The sequence below is a fragment of the Carcharodon carcharias genome, chromosome 12 (genome assembly GCF_017639515.1).
Source record: "Carcharodon carcharias isolate sCarCar2 chromosome 12, sCarCar2.pri, whole genome shotgun sequence".
Lineage (NCBI taxonomy): Eukaryota > Metazoa > Chordata > Chondrichthyes > Lamniformes > Lamnidae > Carcharodon > Carcharodon carcharias.
Genome location: NC_054478.1, coordinates 67,639,924 through 67,665,390, shown reverse-complemented (window position 1 = coordinate 67,665,390; position 25,467 = coordinate 67,639,924). Strand labels below are relative to the sequence as shown.

The following is a 25,467-nucleotide window of genomic DNA, read 5'->3' as shown; positions in this document are numbered from 1 at the left end:
CAGTTCGTATTTCTCTGCATTTCAAAGTTTTTCCGACGTTTCGTTGATCAAATACAACTAAGGATAGAAACAGTATTAGAGGGAACGAATACGTTCACTCCAATGACGCACAAAGTTGGGATATAATTTACAATTTTTGAGTTTCATTGAAGATCGTTCTGTGTTCCCAACAAGCAGAATAAACTTAGCCACGTGGACTTTCTGTAGTGCACCTTAAAAGGAGGAACAATGGTTGGAACATTCGCTTTAAGAGTTAAGTGGTTGTAAATATTTGTTCTGTTTGAAGATGTTAGGTATGCTGGTGTGTTTTTGCACACTTTCCAAACTATCATTGCGTTGCAGTTGGATCGCTCCTGGGAAGCCAGTTGTTGAAATGCCACGCAGGCAGGCAGGGACCGAATGTGAAAGGCACAGAAAGGGAAGAGGAGAAAGGGGCATCTCCACATCGTGTGGAAGGACGAGTAGTAAGGGGTCACCCCACGTAAAATCAAGGCAATAAATGATAAATAAAATGAGGAAACTGTTTCGAGGCAGCGGCAGGATCCTGGCCATTATCTTTGGCGCCTCGATTATCTGGCTGATCTTTGACATGGCAGCGCTGCGGTTTTCCTTCACCGAGATCAACAGTAGAGTTTCCAAAGAGGAACTGGTGCGGCTGGAGCGGCTGAGGGCGAAGGTGCTGCAAGACCAGGAGCTGCACAAGATGTTCAGGAAAAGGGCCGGAGACCTTGTCGGGTTTGCCGGGGACGCCGGGCGGCGGACTCTCCATGGAAACCACTCAGCCCCGGCTGGTGACCCCGCTGCCGGCGGGCTGCAGGCGGCCGATAGGCGGCAAATTGAGGGAAAGTTGGCGAAACGTCGCGCGGGAGCGGGCACGCGCCCCCCGGCCAACGGCCGCAGCCTCCCCCCGCCCCCTGGAACATTCCGGAATCGGCCAACGGCTCCCCAGCCCGATCGACACGGCGGCGGTGTCCGGACTCCCGCCTGGCGGCCCCGCTTCCGGCTGGGAGACCTGCCTTCTCACCCCGCCCTGCTGCCGGGAAAGGTGCCCGAGGTTCACAGGCCTATTCCCCGCAAACCCCTGCAGCCCCTGAGCGGGGGGGACGTCACGGCCAAGCGGGTGGCTCCCGCTGGACGAGAGTCCCAGCTTCAACCCCAGCCCGAACGCGGCAGGTTGGCCAAAGAAAAATGGCAGCAAAGCGCGAGAGCGGCAGAGGTAAAGCCCGAGAGCAATCGCACGGGAGCGGCCGCTCCTGATTCCCAGCTTTTTCGAGTCTCCCGACCGCACAAAGCGGTAGCGAACTCTGAAAAAACCGCGCTGGAAGAATGGAGCCAAACGAATTCATCTCTCAAGACAGTCGATCCAAATATTGAGGCGGTAGTGGTCAATGAGACAGTAAAGCAATCCGATGGGAAAACATCTACCGGACCTAAAGTATGGAATGAAACAAAAAATGAATCTGTCAATATTACTGATATAAAAGATGTGTTAAAACAATCTGAACTAAAAAAGACAGTTTTAAGTGGTTTAAACAATGCCACAAAAACACGGATTGTCTTTGGAACGAATAAAACAGCAATAAACAATGTAGAATTTAAAAATCAGACATATGTCATTGAGGGAAAACGCTTTTCGAAAGATATTGGGGTTAAATTAACTCCTAACATCAATGAAACAAGTGATCTACAGAGAGTCGGCAACATTTTAAATCATCCAGTTTTTAACTTAGATTCTATTGTAGGAGTACACAAGGTTTTAGATATTGACATGACTATATCACCTCGTGATCCTGAAGCCATTGGCCAATTTGGGCAGCAGGCAGTTGTGCCAAAGGAACATGAAAAATTAGCAAAGGAAAAATGGAATGAGGGACATTTCAACGTATATCTCAGTAACATGATCCCACTGGACAGGGCTATCCCGGATACCAGACCTGAAGGGTGAGATTGTTATTAGATGCAAAGCACTGCTGTTTACTCGTGCATAATTTCCTAAATATATAATCTCAGTTGTTTCTCTGTCAGTTTATATAATATATTTTGGTAGGTATGTAGCTCATGGTCTATATCACTCACATTCGTTTTGTTACTTATTGCTTTATTTCTAGAATCTTGTTGCTGTAACTATCATTTTCTATACTCTTAAATCATCCTAAATTTATATTGACCTATTGCAAATCAAGTATTTTTTCTGAGATTTGTATAGCTTCAGTTACAATTTTTGTTAGAACATTTTTGCATGTAAACTCATCAGCTTGAGGTGGGGAGGAATTCAAATCGTAAAAGTATTTTCAAATGCTAGAAATATTTCAATCCACTGCAATATATGGTAATGATTATTTAACTGTAAACAATAATTGAAATTTATACTACATACAAACGTACAAATTAGGAGCAGGAATAGGCTACTCGGCCCTTCGAGCCTGTTCCACCATTCAATAAGATCATGGCTGATCTGATTTTAACCTCCTGCCTACCCCTGATAACTTTTCACCCCTTATTTATCAAGGATCTATCTACTTCTGTCTTGAAAATATTTAAAGACCCTGTTTCCATTGCCTTTTGAGGAAGAGAGTTTCAAAGACTCTCTACCCTCTGAGAGAAAAAAATTCTTCTCATCTGTCTTAACTGGGCGACCCCTTATTTTTAAACAGTGACCCCTAGTTCTAGATTCTCGACAAATGGAAACATCCTCTCCACATCCATCCTGTCAAGACCCCTTAGCATTTAAATGTTTCAATCAAGTCGCCTCTTACTCTTTTAAAATCCTGTTCTGTGTTTCCTCATAAGACAACCTGCCCATCCCTGGTATAAGTTTACTAAACATTCTCTGACCTGCTTCTAAAGCATTTACATCCTTCCTTAAATAAGGAGATGAATATTGTATTCAGTACACCCTCCTCATTGCTCACATTCCCACCAAGTTTTGTCTCGTTAGCAAACTTGGAAATATTACATTTGGTTCTCTCATCCAAATCATTGATGCATATTGTGAATAGTTGGGGCCCAAGCACTGATCCCTGCGATGCTCCAGAACTTGCCATGCCCTTAGCCAAGCTGTCCCAGTACTGCTACAGCATTGGCATTTACCTGGCTACGTGGAAAATTGCCCAGGTATGTCCTGTAGACAAAAAGCAGGACAAATCCATCCCATCAGTCTATTCTTGATCTTGAGTAAAGCAATGGAAGGGGTCATAAACAGTGTTATCAAGCAGCATTTGCTTAACAATAACCTATTCACTGTTGCCCAATTTGGGTTCTGCCAGGGCCACTCAGCTTCTGACCTCATTACAGCTTTGGTTCAAACGTGGACAAAAGAGCTCAACGCCCAAGGTGAGGTGAGAGTGACTGCCCTTGATATCAAGGCTGCATTTAACCGAGTGTGGCATCAAGGAGCCTTAGCAAAACTGGAGTTAATGAGAATCAGGGGGAAAACTCTCCATTGGTTGGAGTCATACCTAGCATAAAGGAAGATGTTTGTGGTTGTTGGAGGTCAGTCATCTCAGCTCCAGAACATAACTGCAGGAGTTCCTCAGGGTAGTGTCCTAGGCCCAGCCATCTTCAGGTGCTTCCATCAATGACCTTCCTTGCATTATAGGATCAGAAGTGGGGATGTTCGTTGATGATTGCATAATATTCAGCACCATTCACAACTCCTTAAATACTGAAGCAGTTCATGTCCAAATATAGCAAGACCTGGACAATATCCAGGCTTGTGCTAACAAGTGGCAAGTAACATTTGCACCACACAAGTGCCAGGCAATGACCATCTCCAACAAGAGAGAATCTAACCATTGCCCATTGATGTTCAGTGGCATTACCATCATTGAATCCCCCACTATCAATATCCCAGAGTTATTGTTGACCTGAAACTGAACTGGCCTAGCCATATAAATACCATGGCTACAAGAGCAAGTCAGAGGCTAGGAATCCTGTGACGAGTAACTCGCCTCCTGACTCTCCAAAGCCTGTCCACCAACTACAAGGCACAAGTCAGGAGTGTGATGGAATACTCCCCATTGCCTGGATGAGTGCAGCTTCAACAACACTCAAGAAGCTTGACACCATCCAGGACAAAGCAGCCCGCTTGATTGGCACCACACCCACAAACGTTTATTCCCTCCACCGCCACGCACAGTAGCAGCAGTGTGTACCATCTACAAAATGCACTGTAAGAATTCACCAAGGCTCCTTAGACAGCACCTTCCAAACCCACAACTACTACCACCTAGAAGGACAAGGGCAGCAGATACATGGGAACACCACCACCTGGAAGTTCCCCTGCAAGCCAATCACCATCCTGACTTGGAAATATATCACCATTCCTTCACTGTCACTGGGTCAAAATCCTGGAACTCCCTTTCTAACAGCACTGTGGGTATACCTACACCACATGGACTATAGCGGTTCAAGAAGCTAGCTCACCACCACCTCCTCAAGGGCAACTAGGGATGGGCAATAAATGCTGGCCCAGCCAGTGAAGCTCACGTATCATCAATGAATAAAAAAAAAAGAAACCACTAGCCACCGCCTGCCACTGTGAAGAAGACCCATTTATTCCTACTCTCTGCCTATCTGCAACCCTCTGTCTGCTACCCAATTCTCAATCCATGCCAATATATTAATCCCGTTCCATGTGCTTTTATTTTTTAACCTCTTATGTGGGACTTTATCACAAGCTTCTGAAAATCCAAATACACCACATCCATTGGTTCTCCCTAATCTATTCTGCTAGCTACGTCCTCCAAAAGCTCCAGTAGGCTTGTCAAACATGATTTCCCTTTCATAAATCCATGTTGATTTTGTCTAATCCCGTTGATATTTTCTAAGTGTCCTGTTATCACATCCTTTATAATAGACTCTACCATTTTCCTACTACTGATGTTAGGCTAACCAGTCTGTAATTCTCCCTCTGTTTTTTAAATAGTCGGGTTACATTTGCTCCCCCACTTCTCCAAATCTGCTGGGACTGTTCCAGAATGTACAGAATTTTGGAAGATGACAACCAATGCATCCACTATTTCCATGGCCATCTCCTTTAGTACTCTGGGATACAGATTATCAGGCCCTGAGGATTTATCGGCTTTCAGTCCCATTAATTTCTCCAGCACTTTTTTGAATAATATTAATTTACTTCAATTTCCCCTTCTTGCTAGATCCTTGGTTCTCTAGCATTTCTGGGAAGTTGTTTGTGTCTTCCTCCGTGAAGACAAAACTAAAGTAGTTGTGTAATTGCTCTGACATTTCCTTGTTCTCTATTATAAATTCTCCCATTTTGGACTGTAAGGGACCTACATTTGTCTTCACTAATCTTTTTGCATTTTACATGCTTATAGAAGCTTTTATAGTCCACTTTTATGTTTCTTGCAAGTTTACTCATACTCTATTTTTCCCCTCTTAACCAATCTCTTGGTTCTCCTTTGCTGAATTCTAAACTGCTCCCAGTCCTCAGGCTTGCTACTTTTTCTAGCATCTTTATATGACTCCTCTTTGGATCTAATAGTATCTTTAAAATCTTTTGTTGGCCATGGTTGGGTTGCTTTTCCTGTTGTCCTTTTGCGACAGAAATGTATGTTGTACTATTGCAATGCATACATTTCCTTAAATTATTAGTCATTGCCTATCCACTGTCATGCCTTTTAATGAAATTCCCTAATTTATCTTAGCCAAGTCATGCATCACACATTTGTAGTTTCCTTTGTTTAGGCTTAGGACTCTAGTTTCCGATCGGACTACTTCACTTTGCATCCTAATTCTGTCATGTTATGGTCACTGTTCCTTAAAGGACCCCACACAACAAGATTATTAATTAACCCCTTCTCATTGAATTTACCAAATCTAGGATAGCCTGTTCCCTAGTTGGTTCCTCAACATACTGGTCTAAAAAACCATCTCGTACTCATTCCAGGAATTCATCTGTCATAGTATTATTTCTCCATTATTATCATTTCAGGTACTTCAGTTTGGTTTATGTTCTCTATAACATAAATTCCTGACATAATTGGTATATAATTGGCATTATTGGTATATGTGTAAAATATTAGATACAGAATAAATTAGATACATAAACCATAAGCAAACCAACAAATAGTAAAGTCAGAAATAGCATGCAAGATCCTGCCTCAAAGTGAAAAGGAATCTCCCCCATATTTGGATATTCTCTGGACCATGACTCTTTTTATTTTAATAGACTTGCAACTCAAAACTAGTATCTCTTACTAGTATTGTGTACAAACTTTCACAGATTAAATCCAAGGTATGCCTTAATTTACATCTAAACAGCAACATATATGTTTTCTATTCAACAAGGTGGGACCCAGTAATGGTCAGTTTTATGACTGGAATATAAGTCACTGAATTGGATCAAAGTTTCACAGCTATGCTGATGACAATCTCATTCCTGTACAATGCAGTCAAGGCCTTTTGCTTCTATGGGCCTGAACTGCTGAGAATTTAACAAGAGGAGGGGTGTGTTACCAAAAAAATGCACAATCTTCATGATGGTACAGTTTTTATATTAACACACGTTTTTCTTTAAAAGGGACATAAAGGACATATTTTCTATCCTGATGAGATCAAAACAGCAAAAACATAACTATACCCATTGTGCCTAGTATAACTACGTTCGTTACATTCCCCGCATGAGGGAATCTAGAACTAGGGGCACTGTTTAAAAATAAGTGGTCTCCCATTCAGGATGGAGATGAGGAGGAACTTCTGCTCTGAAGGTCGTTAGTCTTTGGAATTATCTTCCACAGCGAGCAGTGGAGGCTGGGTCATTGAATGTATTCAAGGCTGAGTTAGACAGATTTTTGATTGACAAGTGAGTTAAGGGGGTCAGGCAGAAAAGTGATGTTAAAGTCATAATCAGATCAGCCATTATTCTATTGAGTGGAGGAGCTGGGTCAATGGGCTAATGGCCCACTCATACCCTTTTGTATGATTTTAGGACAGTAAAATGAAGTCAGCTCATTCAGCACGTCTAATCTAATGTAGTAGTTGGGTTCATGACTAGGATGGGTATTGCTTCTGGTTTAGTCTATAAGTATGCAGTACAATTCCATTGGATGGTATACAACATAGTGACCCACAATTTTCTGTAGCAGATCATCTAATCCTATCCACTGTTCATTAAACTTGCCATTGCATGTTCGGTTTTTAAATTTTTGTGTGGCAAGTTTCTGAACGTGAGAGCTGATAAGAGCACAAAGAGTGAAACAGGGCATGTAGGACACTGAGTCAGCAGTGCAAGCAATTATCTACCACCTCCATCAGTCTGACTGAAGGATTGCAAAATTAACTGTGCAAGGACTGAGAAGGAAGTGTCAAATTAGAGTGGGTGAATGCAATACCAATTCAGGTACAGAAAGATAAATACAGAGAGGGACAGAAACATTGGAGTAAGAAAGAGAGTGCAATGGAAAGGAAATATACATAAAAATAAAATTTTAAATTTTACCATCTCCAACAATTAAAACCTGAAACCATGAGTCCCCACATTTATAATAGATTGTTTTCAGTGCCAGAAAGATTATTTGGTAGTAATTAACATATATTGTTTAAAAGGTAGTTAGATTGAAAAGGACAAGATTTAAATTCTGTTGTGAGTTACTTTGTAACTACTGTGTAAACACCTCAACTTCCTGGCAGTCAATAGTTTCAATGGTGAGATGACATTTTTGAGAAATGGAGTGGCACAACTGCAACAGCAACTTTTGGATATTTGAATTTAGCCATGCCTCAGTCCCTTGCCTGAAGTTGCTGTAGTGTTTGCACATAAATAATGGTGAACACAATTAGCATCACTTATTTTGATAGCTGGTGGGGAGGCAAGAACAAGGGGATGTAAAATTAAACTTAGGCCATTCAGGGTTGATGCCAGAGACCAGTTATTCACATAACTGAAAGGGTAGATAATGGCAATGCAATAGACATGATGGGTTAGATTTTCATTCCAGAGGCGGATAGCATGAGATGGGGAATTTCCTGGATTGTTGCACCCGCCTCAGGAAAAAATGCATCATCAGACCCGATTTTCGCTCTTGGGACGTGGGTGTGGGATGGAGTTGGGCTCACCACCGTCAGATGCAGACCAGAGGCAGCCACAAAGGCTGCCAAGTGCTGCGAAGGACTGCTTAAAAGGCCCACCTCATTCTTTGGGACGTTGTCTCAGTTGTTTTGTTAAATATTGGGCCTTCTAGTCCTCACATCCCATCACTAACTGTCATCCCACACCCCTTGTCCCATCCATGCCAACTCATGCTCCCTATGCCAATTTAATGCCAATGTTTTCCAACTCAGCCCCATGGCTCCTTATAGCCCCATTCCAACTTAATGCTAACCCATACCCCCACTCAGCCCCAAGGCTGCTTGTAGCCCACATGCCAAATTAATGTCATCCCATGCCTCCCTACTCATATGTTTCCCTTGCACCATGCCAACTCACCCAATATCTGCCATGGGCAGACATTAGGGGCCATGTTGAAATTAAAATAGGTCTAAATATCTATTGCAACCTTTATGAGAGTATAAAAACATTCCCATTCATGAAAGCCCATTCAAAACTTTAGAAACTCCTCAAGTACTTAATCCAGAATAAAAACACAGACTTGTATTCATAATCCCCCATCAAAAGCAGCTAATCATTTAATAACCTCTTTGAGCTGTCAAGCTGTGAACTTACAAACCACTTGCTGGGATAATTCAGGTTGTTGAAAGCACCCAAGCCTTAATAATGACAGCCCTTACAGTGATGTCAACAACAGCTTTTGTAACTGCTAGACTTGATTTTTTTTTTCAATTTTCATTGACATAAGCTTTTCTTATTAATTTTAAAGAGCTGGGAATTTAAATAACTTCACGGCTTGACAGTTCTACAGACTTTCTCCACCCTTCAGGAGCATTTACATCATCTCCATAAATTTGTGAATCCCACACTATGGGTTAAGGCCCTTGCTACAGCAAAAATACAACTCAACACTGGAGGTCATATGGCCCTGCTGAGTTCGGATTTCTCTCATGTGTGAGTCACACTCTGCATCCTTTCCCCTACTTGTGAAAATTGAAATTCTGAACCCAGATCCTGTCCACCATTTTTAAAGGTCTGTGGAGTCTCCACAACTCTGCAAAAATTCTGGCCCAATATATTTGATTTTGCAAAAGGCATGACAGAGGTTAGAACATGTGGAGTCAGGGGAGAAAGTTGCAGAATAAATAGCAAGTGGCTATAGCAGACAGAATAGGAGTTAAACACAGTTAATCAGACTGGCAAAAGGAGGGAAATGGTGCTCCATAAGGATTGTTGCTGGGATCACTGTTGTTCCCCATTTTTATAAACAGTTTGGACTTGTGAATCTGAATATGGTTTTAAAATTTGTGGGTGACACCAAATTGTTGGTGTAGTTAACACAGAGGAGGACTGCCCTTAACTTGCAGAATAGGGATATAATTGGCAAATGAACTTCACTGTACATAAGTGTGAAGCAGTATGAGTCCACAAACTCATTGGAAAATAAATGTCTAAAAGAGGCAGAGGAACAAAGGGATCTGGAGGTACAGATATGTAAATCACAAAAGTAGATTTATTAACACAGGTTAATAAGATGATTTTTTAAGATAATGCAAACATTTCTGGAGGGATAGAATTGAAAAGTTATGTTAAACTTTTATATAATCTATTGCATTTGCTGCTCCCAATGCGGTCTCCTCTACATTGGAGAGACCAAATGCAGACTGGGTGACCGCTTTGCATAAGTCCGCAAGCATGACCCAGACCTTCCTGTCACCTGCTATTTCAACACACCATCCTGCTGTCAAGCCCACATGTCCATCCTTGGCCTGCTGCAATGTTCCAGTGAAGACCAATGTAAACTGGAGGAACAGCACCTCATCTTCAGGACTTAACATTGAGTTCAACAACTTTAGACCATGAGCTCTCTCCTCTATGCCCACCCCTTTTATATCCCTTTTTTCAGTATTAATTTTTATTTTTTATCCACTTATTTTTATTTATTTTCATTTTTATTAATTTGTTCATTGTTTTATCCCTACCTTTTAACCTGTTTTCGATCTTTTATCCCCACCACTGCCCCTTCCCCCCCACCCCACCCCAACTAGGGCCATCTGTCACTTGTTCAGGTTGTTCTTTTCAGAGTGCTTACCCTTGTCCTGCTATTATCACATTCTGCTTTCTTATCTTAATGCCACTATCATCACCTCATATAGTCCTTACACTACCATTAACATTCCCTTTGTCCTTTTGTTCATGTTGTCTTTGTCACCCTCTCCTTTGCCCCCACCTATCGCTGGCCTTCTATCCAGTTTCACCCCCCCTTAAGCAGTATAAATTTCATCACATTTTTACTTCTCTTTAGCTCTGAAGAAGAGTCATACGGACTCAAAACGTTAACTCTATTTTTCTCTCCACAGATGCTGTTAGACCTGCTGAGTTTTTCCAGCATTTTCTGTTTTTGTTTCAGATTTCCAGCATCCACAGTATTTTGCTTTTATTTTATCTAACCTTGTTTAGACCACACTTAGAGTACTCTGAACGGTTCTAATTTCCGCATTAAAAATAGGATACAGAGGCACTGCAGAAGGTGCAAATAAGGTTTAGTAGATTTATAGGTATTACCTCTCAGTTCTAGTTTCAAGAAAGGTTGAACAGACTGGGGTTCTTTGCTCTAGAAAAGCGAAGACTGAGGGGTGATCTGATAGAAGCCTTTAAGATTATGAAAGGGTTTGAAAGGTAGATATTTCACTTGTGTAGGAGACCAGAACTAGGGGCCATACCTATAAGTTGGTTAATATTAAATCCAATGGGCAATTCATGAGAAATGGTCTTTACCCAGAGAGTGGTGAGAATGTTGAATGCACTACGGTGAGGAGTAGTTGATGTGAATGTCACAGATGCATTTGGCGAAAAGCTAGATTAACATATACAGGAGAAAGGAATAAGATATATTGATGTATTAGATGAAAAAGATGAATGTAGGAGGGTTGATTAGTAAGTTTCCAGATCAGTGTGCTTGCACATGAGCAGGGGAGAGACCTCATCCTGAGTGACACACAGCCAGAGTGAGTGTGGGTATTGACAATTTGGTACAGAGGGGAAGAGGTGCTTGTTGCATTTTTTCTTTGCTATCCAACATCATAAATCTTCAGAGAATGGTCTTGCCCTGCTGCAGCAGTAGAGGCTACAAGGGAGAGGAAGGACTGGTAAGTAGTGGGTAAGGTCAGGTAAGTATTCCAACTTTTATCGCTTATAGTTTAAGGTCTTTTTGTGGTTTATAGTTTGTATATTCTGTAGTAACGAGGATCAGGAAAGAAGGGCCCTAAAGTAATTGATTTAAAAGGTTTAATTTAAAGGGATAAGTCATGGCAGGAGAGCTCAAAGTCATGGTGTGCTCCTCATGCTCCAGGACCAGTGTGTGTGCAGGAAGTGTGTCCAGCTGCAGCTCCTGGAAGCTCGGGCTTCAGAGCTGGAACGGCGGCTGGGGACACTGGAGCATTCACGAGTCTGAGAGCATCATGGATAGCAAGTTTAGAGAGGTGGTCACACCGCAGTAGAAGGGACTTGAAGGAAGGGAATGGGTGACCACCAGGCAGTCCAAGAGAAACAGGCACGTAGTTCAGGAGTCCCCTGGGGTCCTGCTCACAAATCTGTATTCCATTTTGGAGGCTGATGAGGGTGCTGATTCCTCCAGGGAGTGCAGACAGGGCCAAGCTTCTGGCACCACAAGCAGCCTGTCTGTACAGGAGGGGAGGACGAGCAATAGTAATAGGGGATTCTATAGTCAGGGTACAGATAGGCGCTACTGTGGCCGTCAACATGACTCCAGGATGATGTGTTGCCCACTGGTGCCAGGGTCCGGGATGTCACTGAACAGCTGCAGGGCATCCTGAAGGGGGAAGGTGATAAGGCAGAGGTCATGGTACATGTTGGTACCAATGACATAGGCAGAAAGAGGGATGAGGTCTTCCATCAAGAATTCAGGGAGTTAGGCAGTAGACTAAAAGGCAGAACCTCTTGGGTTGTAATCTCTGGATTACTCCCAGTGCCACATGCTAGCGAGCACAGAAATAAGAGAATAGCGTAGATGAATACGTGGCTTAAGAATTGGTGCAGGAGGGTTTTAGATTCCTGGATCACTGGGACCATTTCTGGGGAAGTGGGAAGGTCTACATCTGAACCAGAGCGGGACTAACATCCTTGTAGGTGGGTATGCTAGTGCTGTTGGGAGGAGTTTAAACTAATTCGGCAGGGGGAAGGGACACGGAATGTTAGCAGAATAGGGACACATCATAATACAATAAAGTAATCAAGTCAGAGGGAGTACAGCTGCATTAAGCTCCAAGGGAGTAAGGCAAGGCTGAATGGCCGCTACTTTAATGCCAGCAGTATTGCAAGCAAAACGGATGAGTTAAGGGTGAGGATTGACACGTGGAATTGTGATATAGTAGCCATCACTGAGACGGGGTTGAGAGAGGGGCATGAATAGCACTCAACATTCCGGGATATAGAATCTTCAGGCGAGACAAGGGAAGGGGTAAAAGAGGAGGAGGCATTGCATTATTAGTTAAGGAGTCAGTTACTGCAGTAAAGAGAGATGATATCTTGGAGGGGCATCGAATGAAGCTTTGTGGGTAGAGCTTAGGAATAAAAAAGGGGCAGCCACATTGTTAGGTGTTTATTATAGACCCCCAGATAGTCAGCGGGAAATTGAGGAGCAAATGTGTGCACAATTTGTGGAAGTGTGAAAAAAAATAATAATAGGGTAATTATATTGGGTGATTTCAACTTTTCCAACATTAATTGGGATAGACATACTGTTAAGGGTTTGGATGGAGTGGATTTTTTGAAATGTGTACAGGTGAACTTTTTAGATCAATATGTAGAGGGTCCAACAAGGGATGACGCAGTGCTGGACCTAATTCTGGGGAATGAAGCCAGACAGGTGGCTGAGGTGGTGGTGGGGGAGCATTTTAGTGATAGCGACCTCAACATGGTACAATTTAAGTATGTTATGGATGAAGTTGCAAAAAAATGTTTTGGATTGGGGGACAGTGGATTTTAGTAAAATAAGGCAGGATCTGGCCAAGGTAGACTGGGAACAGCTACTTGTGGGGAAATCGACAGAAGAGCAGTGGGCGGTGTTCAAAAAGGAAATGGAGAGGGTTCAGGCTCAACATGTTCCCTCGAGGGGGATAGGAAGGAGTAACAAGCCCAGAGAACCAGGGATGACCAGAGATATTCAGGATACGATGAGAAGAAAAAGAGAGGCTTTTAGCAGGTACATGGGGAACAAATCAGCGGAGGCATTAGTGGAGCACAGAAAGTGTAGGGTGGAGCTTAAAGAAAGCAATTAGGAGAGCAAATAGGGGATATGAGAAAGTTCTGGCTGGTAAAAGTAGGGAAAATCACAAAATATTCTATAAGTATATCAATGGGAAGAGGATAACCAGGGAAAGAGTAAGGCCCATTAGGGACCAAGGGGGCAACCTATGGGTGGAGCCAGAGGACACCAGTAGAGTGTTGAACGAATACTTCACATCCGTCTTCACCCAAGAGAATGAGGATGAAGGTAGGGACGAGTTCACGGGAGAGAGGCTGCGAGGTTCTTAAGCAAGTTGATATAGGGTGTGACAAGGTATTGGATGTGTTGGCAGGCTTAGAAGTGGACAAATCTCGAGGTCCAGATGATTTGTGTCCCAGACTGCAGAGGGAGGCAAAGGAGGAGATCGCAGGGGCTCTGACCCAAATTTTTAATTCCCCTCTGGCCTCGGGGGAGGTGCCAGAGGACTGGAGAACAGCTAATGTGGTTCCGCTATTTAAGAAGGGTTGTAGAGATAAGCCAGGGAACTACAGGCCAGTGAGTGTCACATCAGTGGCAGGGAAACTATTGGAGAAAACTCTGAAGGAGAGAATCTGTCTCCACCTGCAGAGGCAAGGTTTGATCAGGGATAGTCATCATGGCTTTGTCAGAGGGAGGTCATGCCTAACAAATTTGATTGAATTTTTTGAGGAGATGACCAGGTGTGTAGATGAGAGTATTGCAGTTGATGTAGTTTCTATGGATTTCAGCAAAGCCTTTGACAAGGTCCCACATGGGAGACTTATAAAGAAGGCAAATGCATATGGCATACTGGGTAATCTGATAAGGTGGATTCAAAATTGGCTTAGTTGTAGGAGACAGAGGATGATAACAGAAGGCTGCTTTCGTGACTGGAAGCCCGTGTCCAGTGACGTACCACAGGGATCTGTGCTGGATCCCCTATTATTCGTCATTTATATAAAAAACATAGATGATTATGTGGGGGGTAGGATTAGTAAGTTTGAGGATGACATAAAGATTGGCCTGGTGATTAACAGTGAGGTTGAGTGTCTTGGACTAAAGGAAGATATAGACGGGATGGTCAAATGGGCAGATAAGTCGCAGATTGAATTTAACCCTGTAAAGTGTGAGGTGATACACCTTGGAAGGAGTAATTTGACAATGAAGTATTCAATGAACGTCATGACACTAGGAAGTTCTGAGGAACAAAGGGACCTTGGCATGTGTGTCCATAGATCTCTGAAGGCGGAGGGGCATAGTTAGTGGGGTGGTGAAAAAGGAATATGGGACACTTGCCTTTATCAATCGTGGCATAGATTACAAAAGTAGGGAGATCATGTTGAAGTTGTTTGGAACCTTGGTGAAGCCACAGCTGGAGTACTGTGTGCAGTTCTGGTCACCACATTATAGGAAGGATGCGATTGGACTGGGGCGGTGGGGGGGTGGTGGGCGCGGTGCAGAGGAGATTCACCAGGATGTTGCCTGGGATAAAACATTTAAGTTATGAAGAGAGGTTGGGTGGACTTAGGTTGTTTTCGTTGGAGCAGAGAAGACTAAGGGGCGACCTGATCGAGGTGTACAAGATTATGAGGATCATGGACAAGGCAGATAGGAAGCAGCTGTTCCCCTTAGTTGAAGGGTCAGTCACAAGGGGACATAGGTTCAAGGTGAGGGGCAGGAGGTTTAGGGGGAATGTGAGGAAAAAGTTTTTTACCCAGAGGGTGGTGATGGTCTGGAATGTGCTGCCTGGGAGGATGGTGGACGCGGGTTGCCTCACATCCTTTAAAAAGTACCTGGATGAGCATTTGGTACGTCATAACATTCAAGGCTATGGGCCAAGTGCTGGTAAATGGGATTTGGTAGGTAGGTCAGGTGTTTTTCACGTGTCGGTGCAGATTTGATGGGCCAATAGGGCCTTTTCTGCACTGTGTGATTCTGTGATAACACGAGAATTGGTGGGATGGTAAATAGTGAGGAGGATAGCCTTAGATTGCAGGAGGATATAGATGGGCTGGTCAGATGGGCTGATCAGTGGCAAATGGAATTTAATCCAGATAAGTGTGAGGTGATGCAATTGGGCAGGAAACAAGGCATGGGAATACACGATGAATGGTCGGACCCTGGGAAGTACCGAGGATCAGAGGGACCTTGGTGTGCATGTCCACCAGTCCCCTAAAGTAGCGGGACAGGTAGATAAGGTGGTTAAGAAGGCATATGGGATACTTGCCTTTATTAGTCGAGGCATAGAATATAAGAGCAGGGAGGTTATGCTGGATCTGTATAAAATGCTGGTTAGGCCACAGTTGGAGTATTGCATGCAGTTCTGTAATCCGCATTATGGGAAGGATGTGATTGCACTAGAGAGACTGCAGATTAACCAGGATGTTGCCTGGGCTGGAGAGTTTTAATTATGAGGAGAGATTGGATAGACTGGAGTTATTTTCCCTGGAGCAGAGGACATTGAGGGGGGACATGATTGAGGTGTATGAAATTGAGGGGCATAGATATGGTAGAGAGGAAGGAACTTTTCCCCTTGGTGGAGGGATCAATAACCAGGGAGCATGGAGTTAAGGTAAGGAGCAGGAGGTTTAGATGGGATGTGAGGAAGATTTTTTTCCCCCAGAGGGTGGTGGGAATCTGGAACTCACTGACTGAAAGGGTGGTAGAGGCAGAAACCCTCATAACATTTAAGAAGTATTTGGATGTGCACTTGCGATGCCATGGCATACAAGGCTATGGGCTTAGTGCTGGAAAATGGGATTAGAATAGTTAGGTACTTAGATAAAAGCAAAATATTGCAGTTGCTGGAAATCTGAAACAAAAACAAAAATAGAACCGATGTAGAGCCATACAGACTCGAAACGTTAACTCCGTCTTCCTTTCCACAGATGCTGTTGGACCTGCTGAGTTTTTCCAGCTATTTTTGTTTTTGTTGTTAAAGTTAGGTACTTGTTTGATTGGCGCAGACTCGATGGGCCAAAAGGCCTTTTTCTGTGCTGTAGACCTCTATGACTATATAAAAGGAAGGCTTATGTGGAGAATGGACTTAAGTTAAATGGCCCATTTTTGTGCTGTAAGTGCAAAAGGTGGAAATGAGGAATACTCTCCCCAAAATCCTATTGAGGCTAAGTTAATTGAAAAATTCAAAACTGAGATTGATACATTTTTGTTGGGTAAGGCTATTAAGGGCTACATAGCCATGGGTAAATGGTGTTAACATACATATAAGCCATGATCTCATTCAGCACTTCAAGAGATGCTGTACTTCAAATGAAACATTATTGGGCAAAGTTAAATTCCCACATGGGAAGCTGGCGGGCCACCCTCCCCAGAGGCTTAGACAGCAGTAGCAACCAGACCACATTTACAACATGCCAGTCAGTTGCCTGCAGGAAATGGGAGTAAAGAGATACGGCCTGGACAAAGTTTCACACTTCATCCAATCGAGTCATGCTGGGATAATATTTTGCAGCCAGTAACTTTCTGGTACTTCGTTCAAATAGTCTTCATGTAGAGCCTGGATGTTGAAAATTGAGAGGATATTTCATTTGCGGCAACATTACAATAAACCCAGGCTTGTCAACTACCAACTTTTAGGAGGGATCACAGGAACTTTGCCCCACTCCCCAGCCCAGGGGCACTGATGTGATTTGTAAAGTCCCTTTTTCCATTTTGCCTGAGATCAGCTACCTCAGCAAAACTGAAGATCAAACAGGGGAGCTTCCTGTCTATATATGAAATGTGATCCATTTTTTCACTGGACTAAATCAGACTGTAATTGTTCAATGAATGTGTGCCATTGGGGAATAACATTTAAAATAGATAATTGTGAATTATTATTAAATAGTTGAGAGTTACAGCAATGTTCAGACACAATGCTTATCTAAAATGCTGTCAGTCTTTAACATCACGGTTGCACTGAGACAAATAGAGACCAGCAATGTTGCAGGCAGCACACATAAAGTTATTGTTTCTTCACCACCCCGCCTCTTCCTACTCCCTGTAGTGAACTGCTGTGGAGTAAGGGAAACAGCCATTGCATCTGCTGCTGTTATATGAGAAAATATAAAGAAGAACAGATTTTAGGGAGGTAGGAGAATGACAGACTAATTAACGTCTTGGGTAGAACCTTCATCAAGAGCTGCTCTAGCAGTGGAGAGGTGGTGTATAGAAGGAATTTGTGCCTAGGATATTTATTTCTCTTTTCAGGACTGGTGCTCTTATGTTTCTAACATTTCCTGTTTTCAATTTGTACCTACATGTTTCCCCCACCCCCATCTTGCCTTTATTATATGGAGTTTTTTATGTTTTTCTCCATTTTAGTTGTTTACAGGTCGTTTTCATTGCTTCATAAGATAATCTTCTGTGGCATATAACAGGCTCCTGCTTTTATTTAGAAAAGAAAATGCTAGAAGTCAGTACCTGTGGAGAGAATAGATATGTTAATGTTTCAGTTGCAGATTCAGCCAGTTTTTCATTTTGTTTTCTTCCGAGCAGGTTGCTAATTATTGATAGAATGGCAAAATGACTGCAGATTCTGAAAATCTGAAACAAAAATGGAAAATGCTGGAGCTACTCGGTCAGACATTGGGCAGAATTTTGCCGTTGGCGAGCAGGGTTCAGAGCCTGATCGCCGATGTATAAAATGACACAGGATGACATCAGGCGGAACCCCAGACGTCATCCCGCCCCATTTAAATTTTCAGGAAGGTGGGGGCGCAGCAAAATCAGCTACGGGTCCGCCGACCTGTCAATGGCCTCAATCAGCCATTGACAGGATCATTTAAACAATTAAAGGACCTGCCTGTCCAACCTTATGGTTGGTGAGCAGGCCAGGAGCCCTGGCGGCAAATAGAGAAAACATGAAACCTCATCCAGCGGCGGGATGAGGTTTCATGCAGGGCTTTAAAAATTTTAATAAATTTATTCTGTAAATTATGATCATGTCCCATCTCATGTCACATGAGGGGGGCATGTTAGGGAATTTTAAAAAAAAATATTTTTCAAAGTGCAAGTGATGTCCCTGAGGCTTCCCGCCCCCGTAAGATGGTGGTGCGGCCCGGTTCGCTAGTGGGGATTGGCTCCCCGCCCACCAGAGATTGGGTTGGGCCTGCCCGCCCGACAGGCAGAAAATTCTGCCCATCGTCTTTGGAGAGAGAAATTGAGTTAATGGGTTCAGTTTTCCCAACATTGTGGGGACCTCGGTCAGAGATGTGCTGACAGATGGAATCTTCTGGGAGGCAGGAGAAGTGAAAAAAATGTCAGTCTAGAGGAGGTGTAAATGGGAATATCAGAACCATCACCAACAACTGCTTTCTGAAGAAATGGGGGCAGAGGTTATGATTTGAAATTGTTCAATTCAGTGTTGTGTCCAGAAGCCTGTAAAGTGCTGAATTGAAAAACAAGGTGTCGTTCTCAAGTGTAAATAAAGTTCATTGTAACAGTGTAGGAGGCAGAGGTCAGAGTGGGAATTGGGAGGGCGGTGGGTGGGGGGAGAATTAAAATGAAAGGTGACTGCAACTTGGGGTCACTTTTGTGCACTGAATAGAGGTACTCTGCAAAACGGTCACCCAAACTGCATCGTGAATCGTGAGTACAGTATACACGTTGAAAAAAGCACAAGCAAATCCCTGTTTTACTTGGAAGGAGTATTTGGAACATTAGCCTGTGTGAAGGGAGAGGGTGAAAGGGTAGGTGTTTTATCTGTTATGCTTGCAGGGGGAACGTGCCATGGGAAGGGGGTAGACTGATCAAGGAGTGGACGAGGGTTCAAAAGGAGAACTGTCCCAATGAAGGGAGGGGAGGGGAATTGTCTTTGATGGGTGGCATCACAAAAGAGGTGGCAGAAATGGCAGAGGATGATTGTTGAATACACAGGCTGGTGGGATGAAAAGAGAAGGGGAATCCTATTTTGATTTTGGGAGGGAGGGGAAGGGGTGAGGCCAGAAGTGTGGGAAATGGAATGAACGTGGGAGGACCCTGTCCATCATGGTAGAAGGGAATTCTCCTTTAAGGAATTTTATAGCCTTCAGGAGTCAATATTGAGTTCAACAATTCCTACATCCATTTTTGAGTATTTCCAGCATTTTCTGTTTTACTGAACATTGAACTCATTAACTTGCCTGACTGAAGGATCTATTACTTCTTTTCCCCCTTTTCTCTCTGTTCTACACTTATAAAAAGTGTACAATTGATCTTTCAGTTTTAGGTTCTGAGAAAGGGACTTGCGTTTTCACAAATACTGACCTGTTGTGTAATTCTAGAATTTTCTGTTTTTGTTTTTTATTCATGATTTATGTCAGATGAATGAATCTGCCATTAATATACTCATCACTAGACTCAAGCTTCTTGTGACGAATATAATTCCTTCAAGTTGGTTCTCATCTATAGCCTCCAAATTCTCTGTGTGTTGCGTCACTTCTAGAACCCTGCTCTGCTGCTTTGGGTAGACCATCACAATGATTTTGAGTTACACCTGAAGCACCTGTTAACTGTACCCCAGGCTTTCCTGCAGTTCATTCACCTGCTTTGCTGTTCTATTCCAGATGCTTCAGGTTCTAAAAGTACTTTTATCCTCATTCCTTCTGTCTAGCTCTTCCTTTGTATTGGCACCTGTGCCCAGTTATCTGGACGATCTCAAAAAGCTGCAATCATTGAGTCTTCTGTTCTTTTCTGCACTGGACATTCTGCACAGAATGTCCCATTTGTGTTATCAGGGCTGCTGGAAGTGACTTTCCCCAAGAATTTTTTCAAGGCAGGAGACATTTGCTGCAAAAGGAAGTCTCTTCTGAGAACTGGGCCCCAGTTAAGACCATGTGCGACACTTTAGCACAATCCAGTCATTTAAAGATGAGCACTGAACAAGGAATCTCCAAATTGAATTTTTGCAATCTTTTATATAGTCTGTCCCTTCATCTCTTGAAATCTATCAAAGTCTGACCATGCCTCATAGGCATCTAATAGATTATTTTTCTGGTAAATTTAATGCATGAAACTTAATGGAAAAGGCAAACCTTCCCCAGCATCCAACTGATGGGCTTCCAGCTCACAAAATACTTTACTTCTGATTTAACTTTTGTTAGGAAGCAACAATGTTAAGGCTATAACTTCTTTCCTCTTTGATAGGGACATAACACATGCACATATTCACTTCATTCTTCCACTAGTCATATGGTTTAGACTCTGAGAAATACCATGACAATTTACACTTGCTTTCAGCCATTCTCCACAAAAGCTGCTCAGATTGTAATCTTCTGTTTTAAAAAAAATCCTAGTTTTTATTCTTTTCATCTTTAGGCAACCATTCTCTGCTCCCATGTTAAAATTCATACAGCCGGTTAGTGAAAGAGAAGACCAGAAGTCAATCTTTACTCAGTTTTAGACTTACTCACAAAGTGAGTGTAGTAATTGTAGCTTTAAGGAATGTAGTGACTGTAGCTTTAAGACTTATTGTGTTGTATAATATCATGTGACAGTGTGAACAAATCAGCTCTAAGCACGGGGAACTTTAGAGTGGGAGTTCTTCTTCTAGCTGTGGAGCTTGATGGAAGCATGTAACTGCTGCTTCAGCCTGTAAGTAAAGTTCAGTGTTTCTAATGAGAAACCTGTCTGGAAAATCAAGTCCATATCAGTGAAACGTTACAAATGTAAAGGTCCTAAATCCGCAGCTCTCACTAGTGTCAGTAAGTGTCTCTTTTGACTATACCAGTTAAACAAATTAACTAATAAACAAATTAACCAATTGACAGCCCCTCAAAGGGACACTAACAAAAACTAAAAGCAAAGAAAACTTATCAGACTGGTTTAAAATATAATTTCTGGGGCTGATGATGCCCCTACAAGTGTTTCTTTATGTTCTTTTGAGTACAATAAAATGAACAAATTAAAAATGTCTTTTTATACTCTTTTGGGTTAAAAAAATCAAATAAATTAACATCCTCTTAAGAGGAAAATTGTCTCTTTATATATTAGTTAATTGAATTCTAGTTCCACCAGTTGCCACGGTGGGATTCAAACCCATGTCCCCAGGGTATTAGTCTGGGCCTCTAGGTTACTAGTCCAATTACACTACCACTATGCCACCATCACCCCATAGTGTCATGTTCACAGGTAATTTTCCAGTGAGTGTGCCCACCTGTAAACATTTCCCCTTAATTTATATAATTAACAACTTACTGCTTTGGAGAGCTAATTACTGTCTATTCATTGCCTATCGTCCACCAGTCATGTGTCACTGTTCCTTAAAATAACCACTGGAGAACTTTTTGAATTAAGAAACTTCGTGTGCACAGGTTGTTACCAATGTTTTAACAGGAGATTTTGTCTGCATTCTAGTAATCGGGGAAATATGTAAAGAGAACTCCTAAATATCAATTTAATTTCATACTATAACAAACAGTGGGACATCTAACTAAACAATATAAGGCTACAAGTAATCCTAGGATCAGTTCTGAGACAGGAGGCACCTGTTCAAAAGGGTCAAGTTCCCACCACAATAGGACAGGACCGGATGTCATTGTGGAGAAATTCACTAGTGTGGGGTTTGGGAGGACTTAAACTAAATTGGCAGGGATTGGGTACCAGCATGTGGAAGTACAAAAGAGGCACAAGGTGCATAAAAGGACTAAGAGTGTTGGATAGTACTAGAGAAGGAAGTAGTAGCACGATAGACAGGAGCAAACTAAGAAGGACTAAAAGGAAAACATAGGTTTACAGTGCACATATATAAATGCAAAAAGTGTGGTGAATAAGGTTTGCCAAATAGCCACATGGAAATTTGACATAATGGCAATAATGGAAATGTGACTTAAAAATGATGAGGACTGGGCACTTAATATTCAAGTATACAAAGTATTCAGAAAAGATAGGGAAGGTGGAGTGGCAGTACTGAATAGGAAAGATGTTGGAGTGTTGGAAAATGAAGATGTGCTTGCGGGAGGCTCAAGAACAGAATCCATTTGGTTAGAATTAAGAATCAAGAAAGCTATGATCATGCTTCTGGGAGTATTCTATAGGCATCCAAATAAAGAAAGATAGGAGCAAATTTACTCTGAAATCACAGAGATGTGCAAGAATTTTATTGGGAAATTTCATTACCAAAAAATTGATTGGGATTAAGTTACAGTAAAGGGAAGGGAGATGAAAGGAATTTCTGAAACATATTCAGAAGAACTTCCTTGACTAGTATGTTTGTAATCTATCTAAGAAGGAGGCATTGCTAGATCTGGTGCTGAGGAAAAAGGTGGGCCAAGTGCATCAAGTGCCTGTGATAGAGTTCTTGGGTAAGAGTGATCTTCGATCATTGTATCTCTTATTATATTTGGCCTGGTTCTCGCTTGAAGAGTTCATGCATTGTGCAGCTTTTTTTCTTTTTGTTTCACAATTATACTAGTAATGGAGAAGAGCAAGCAACAATCGAGCTGGTGGAAGGTTTGTAGTGGAGTTCCTCAGGGGTCGGTATTGGAACCCTTGCTTTTCCTGATATAGATTAATAATCTAGATCTTGGTGTGCAGGGGACAATTTCAAAGTTTGCGGATGAGTATTGCCTGGGAGTTTTGTGAACTGCAAGGAGGATGGTGTGGAACTTCAAGAGGACATAGACAAGTTGGTGGAGTGGGCATATAGGTGGCAAATGAAGTTCAATGCAGAGGAGTATGAGGTGATACCTTTTGATAGGAAGAATGTGGACAGACAATATAAAATAAGGTGTGAAATTTTGAAGGGGGTGCAGGAGCAGAAAGACCTGGGTGTATATGTGCATAGATATTGAAGGTGGCAGCACAGGTGGAAAGAGTAGTTAATAAAGCATAAAATATCCTGGGCTTTATTAATAGGGGCATAGATAACAAGAGCAAGGAGGTTATGCTAAATTTATATAAGACGCTCGTTAGACCTCAGCTGGAGTATTGTGTACAGTTCTGAGTACCGCGCTATAGGAAGGATGTGAACATATTGGAAAGAGCGCAGAAGAGGTTTAGAAGAATGGTTCCAGGGATGAGAAACTCTAACTATGAGGATAGATTGGAGAGGTTGGGACTGTTCTCATTGAAGAGAAGAAGGCTAAGAGGAGATTTGATAGAGATGTTCAAAATCACGAGGGGGCTGGACAGAGTAGGTAGGGAGAAGCTGTTCTCCCTATCATTGTTCACACAATGAGTATTCGGGTCTAGAATGCACTGCCTGGAAGTGTGGTGGAGGCAGGTACAATCGAGGCATTCAAGAGGGCATTGGATGATTATTTGAATAGAAGCGATATGCAGGGGTATGGGGAAAAGGCAGGGTAATGCCACTGGGTCATAATGCTCATTTGGAGAGCCAGTGCAGACAAAGGGGCCAAATGGCCTCCTTCTGTGCCATTAAAATTCTGTGATTCTGTTAATCTAATGTAGAACTTGTGAATCAAAAGAGAGCTAACATCAATGGGATGAAAGAGGATCTAGCCAGGGCAACATGGAACCAAAGACTGACAGGAAGAACCAATGGAATAATAGGTGAACTTTAAAGAGGAGATGTTTCAGGAGCAGGCTAGGTACATTTCAACAAGGGCAAAAGGTTGGGGAACCAAAGCCAAGGTTCCTTGAATGGCGAGGGATAGAAACAAAAAAAGAGGGTGTATGATGCAAGCAAAAACCAGGCCAAATATAAAAAGTTGAGAGAGGATGTGAAGAATAAAATGAGTCTGGCAAAGGGAGAATACGAGAATAGAATAGCAGTTAACATAAAAGGGAACCCAGAAATCTTCTGGCATATAAATAGTAAGCAGGTAGTAAGTGGCAGGGTAGGTCCTATTAGGGACCAAGAGAATGATGCATGCTCAAGAGATGCAGAACAAGGCTAGAATATTTGATGTGCACATTGTATCAGTGTTGCAGAGATTGCTGACAAAATATTGGTAGAAGCAGAGATGGTGGAGGTAATGGGGTGGAAACTGAAGGCAGGATATATTGGAAAGGCTGGCTATACTTATGAATGAATAAGTTGCATCTCAGATTGCGAAAGGAAGTGGGACTGGATATAGCAGAAGGCTTGCCATAATCTTCCAATCTTCCATAGTTATAGGGGAGGTGCCAGAGGATTGGACTGTGGCAGATGTGACACGCTTATTGAAAAAATAGTGTAAAGACATTCCTAGTAATTACAGGCCGACCAGTTTAACACCAGTAATGGGTTGGGTTTTAGAAACAATCGAGGAAAAAACCAACAGGCACATGGGGAGGTTTGGGTTAATTAAGGAGAGCCAGCACTGATTTGTAAAAGGGTGATTATGTTTGACTAATCATAGAATTTCTTGATGAGGTAACAGATAAGGTGTTGAAGGGAATGCAATGAATGTCGTCTGTATGGATTTTAAGAAAGCATTTGAAAAGTATCACATAAAAAGCTGGTCAACAAAATTGAAGCTTGTGGAATAGGAGGGTCAGAGTCGGCTTGGACAAAAAATCGGCTTAAGGACAGAAAACAGTGAGTCATGGTAAATGTTTTTTGTCAGATTGGAGGATGATAAACAGTAGTGTTCTCCAAGGGTCAGTATTAGGACCACTTTTTTCGATCTATCTCTCTTTTCCGCTCCCTCATTTGAAGGAAGTTGATGGATGTAAGGAGGAATCAGGAATGGTTAGGACTATATTTACATCTAAATAACATTGCACAATCTGTGACTCTTCACTGTTTAAACTTTATACCCCTGGGGATGTTTCTTCCAGGTGTTCCAACCAGGTAATTCACAACAACCTTCCAACAACCAGCATCATCATGTGCTTCATGGATGAAGTGTGGTCTACACTTCTGAGGTCAATTCACAGCATCTTTAATAGATCACCTGCTCATCTCATTAAAGAGGTTATCCTCGTGGATGACTTCAGCACCAAAGGTAAGAAAGGACTAGTTTGCTCAGTGTCACTGAACTAAATATTCCTCAAATGACTCATGTATATCATTACCCTTAAACAGGAGTGAAATGGAAAGAATAGATTGTTCTGAAATTTGAAAGAAACACCTTTATCTATGATTGACATCGTATTATGTCAGTCTCTGAATTGCAAGAATTTTTATTTTGCCACTACAGCTAAAGCCACCTGGACTGTTTCTATTTTCTGTGTTACCACAGAACAATCACTATGTTCTGTATGAGTT

At 42.3% G+C, this 25,467-nt stretch overlaps 1 protein-coding gene across 1 annotated transcript in view; it reads left to right on the top strand.

The window, feature by feature from the left end:
• The first annotated feature begins 499 nt into the window (after nt 1-499).
• Nucleotides 500-25,467, top strand: part of LOC121285234 (polypeptide N-acetylgalactosaminyltransferase 5) — an 87,431-nt gene continuing 62,463 nt past the window's right edge. The window contains exons 1-2 of the mRNA XM_041201579.1: nt 500-1,941; nt 25,038-25,204. Coding sequence (XP_041057513.1) covers nt 500-1,941; nt 25,038-25,204 — 1,609 coding nt within the window. The remainder of the gene's footprint in view (nt 1,942-25,037; nt 25,205-25,467) is intronic.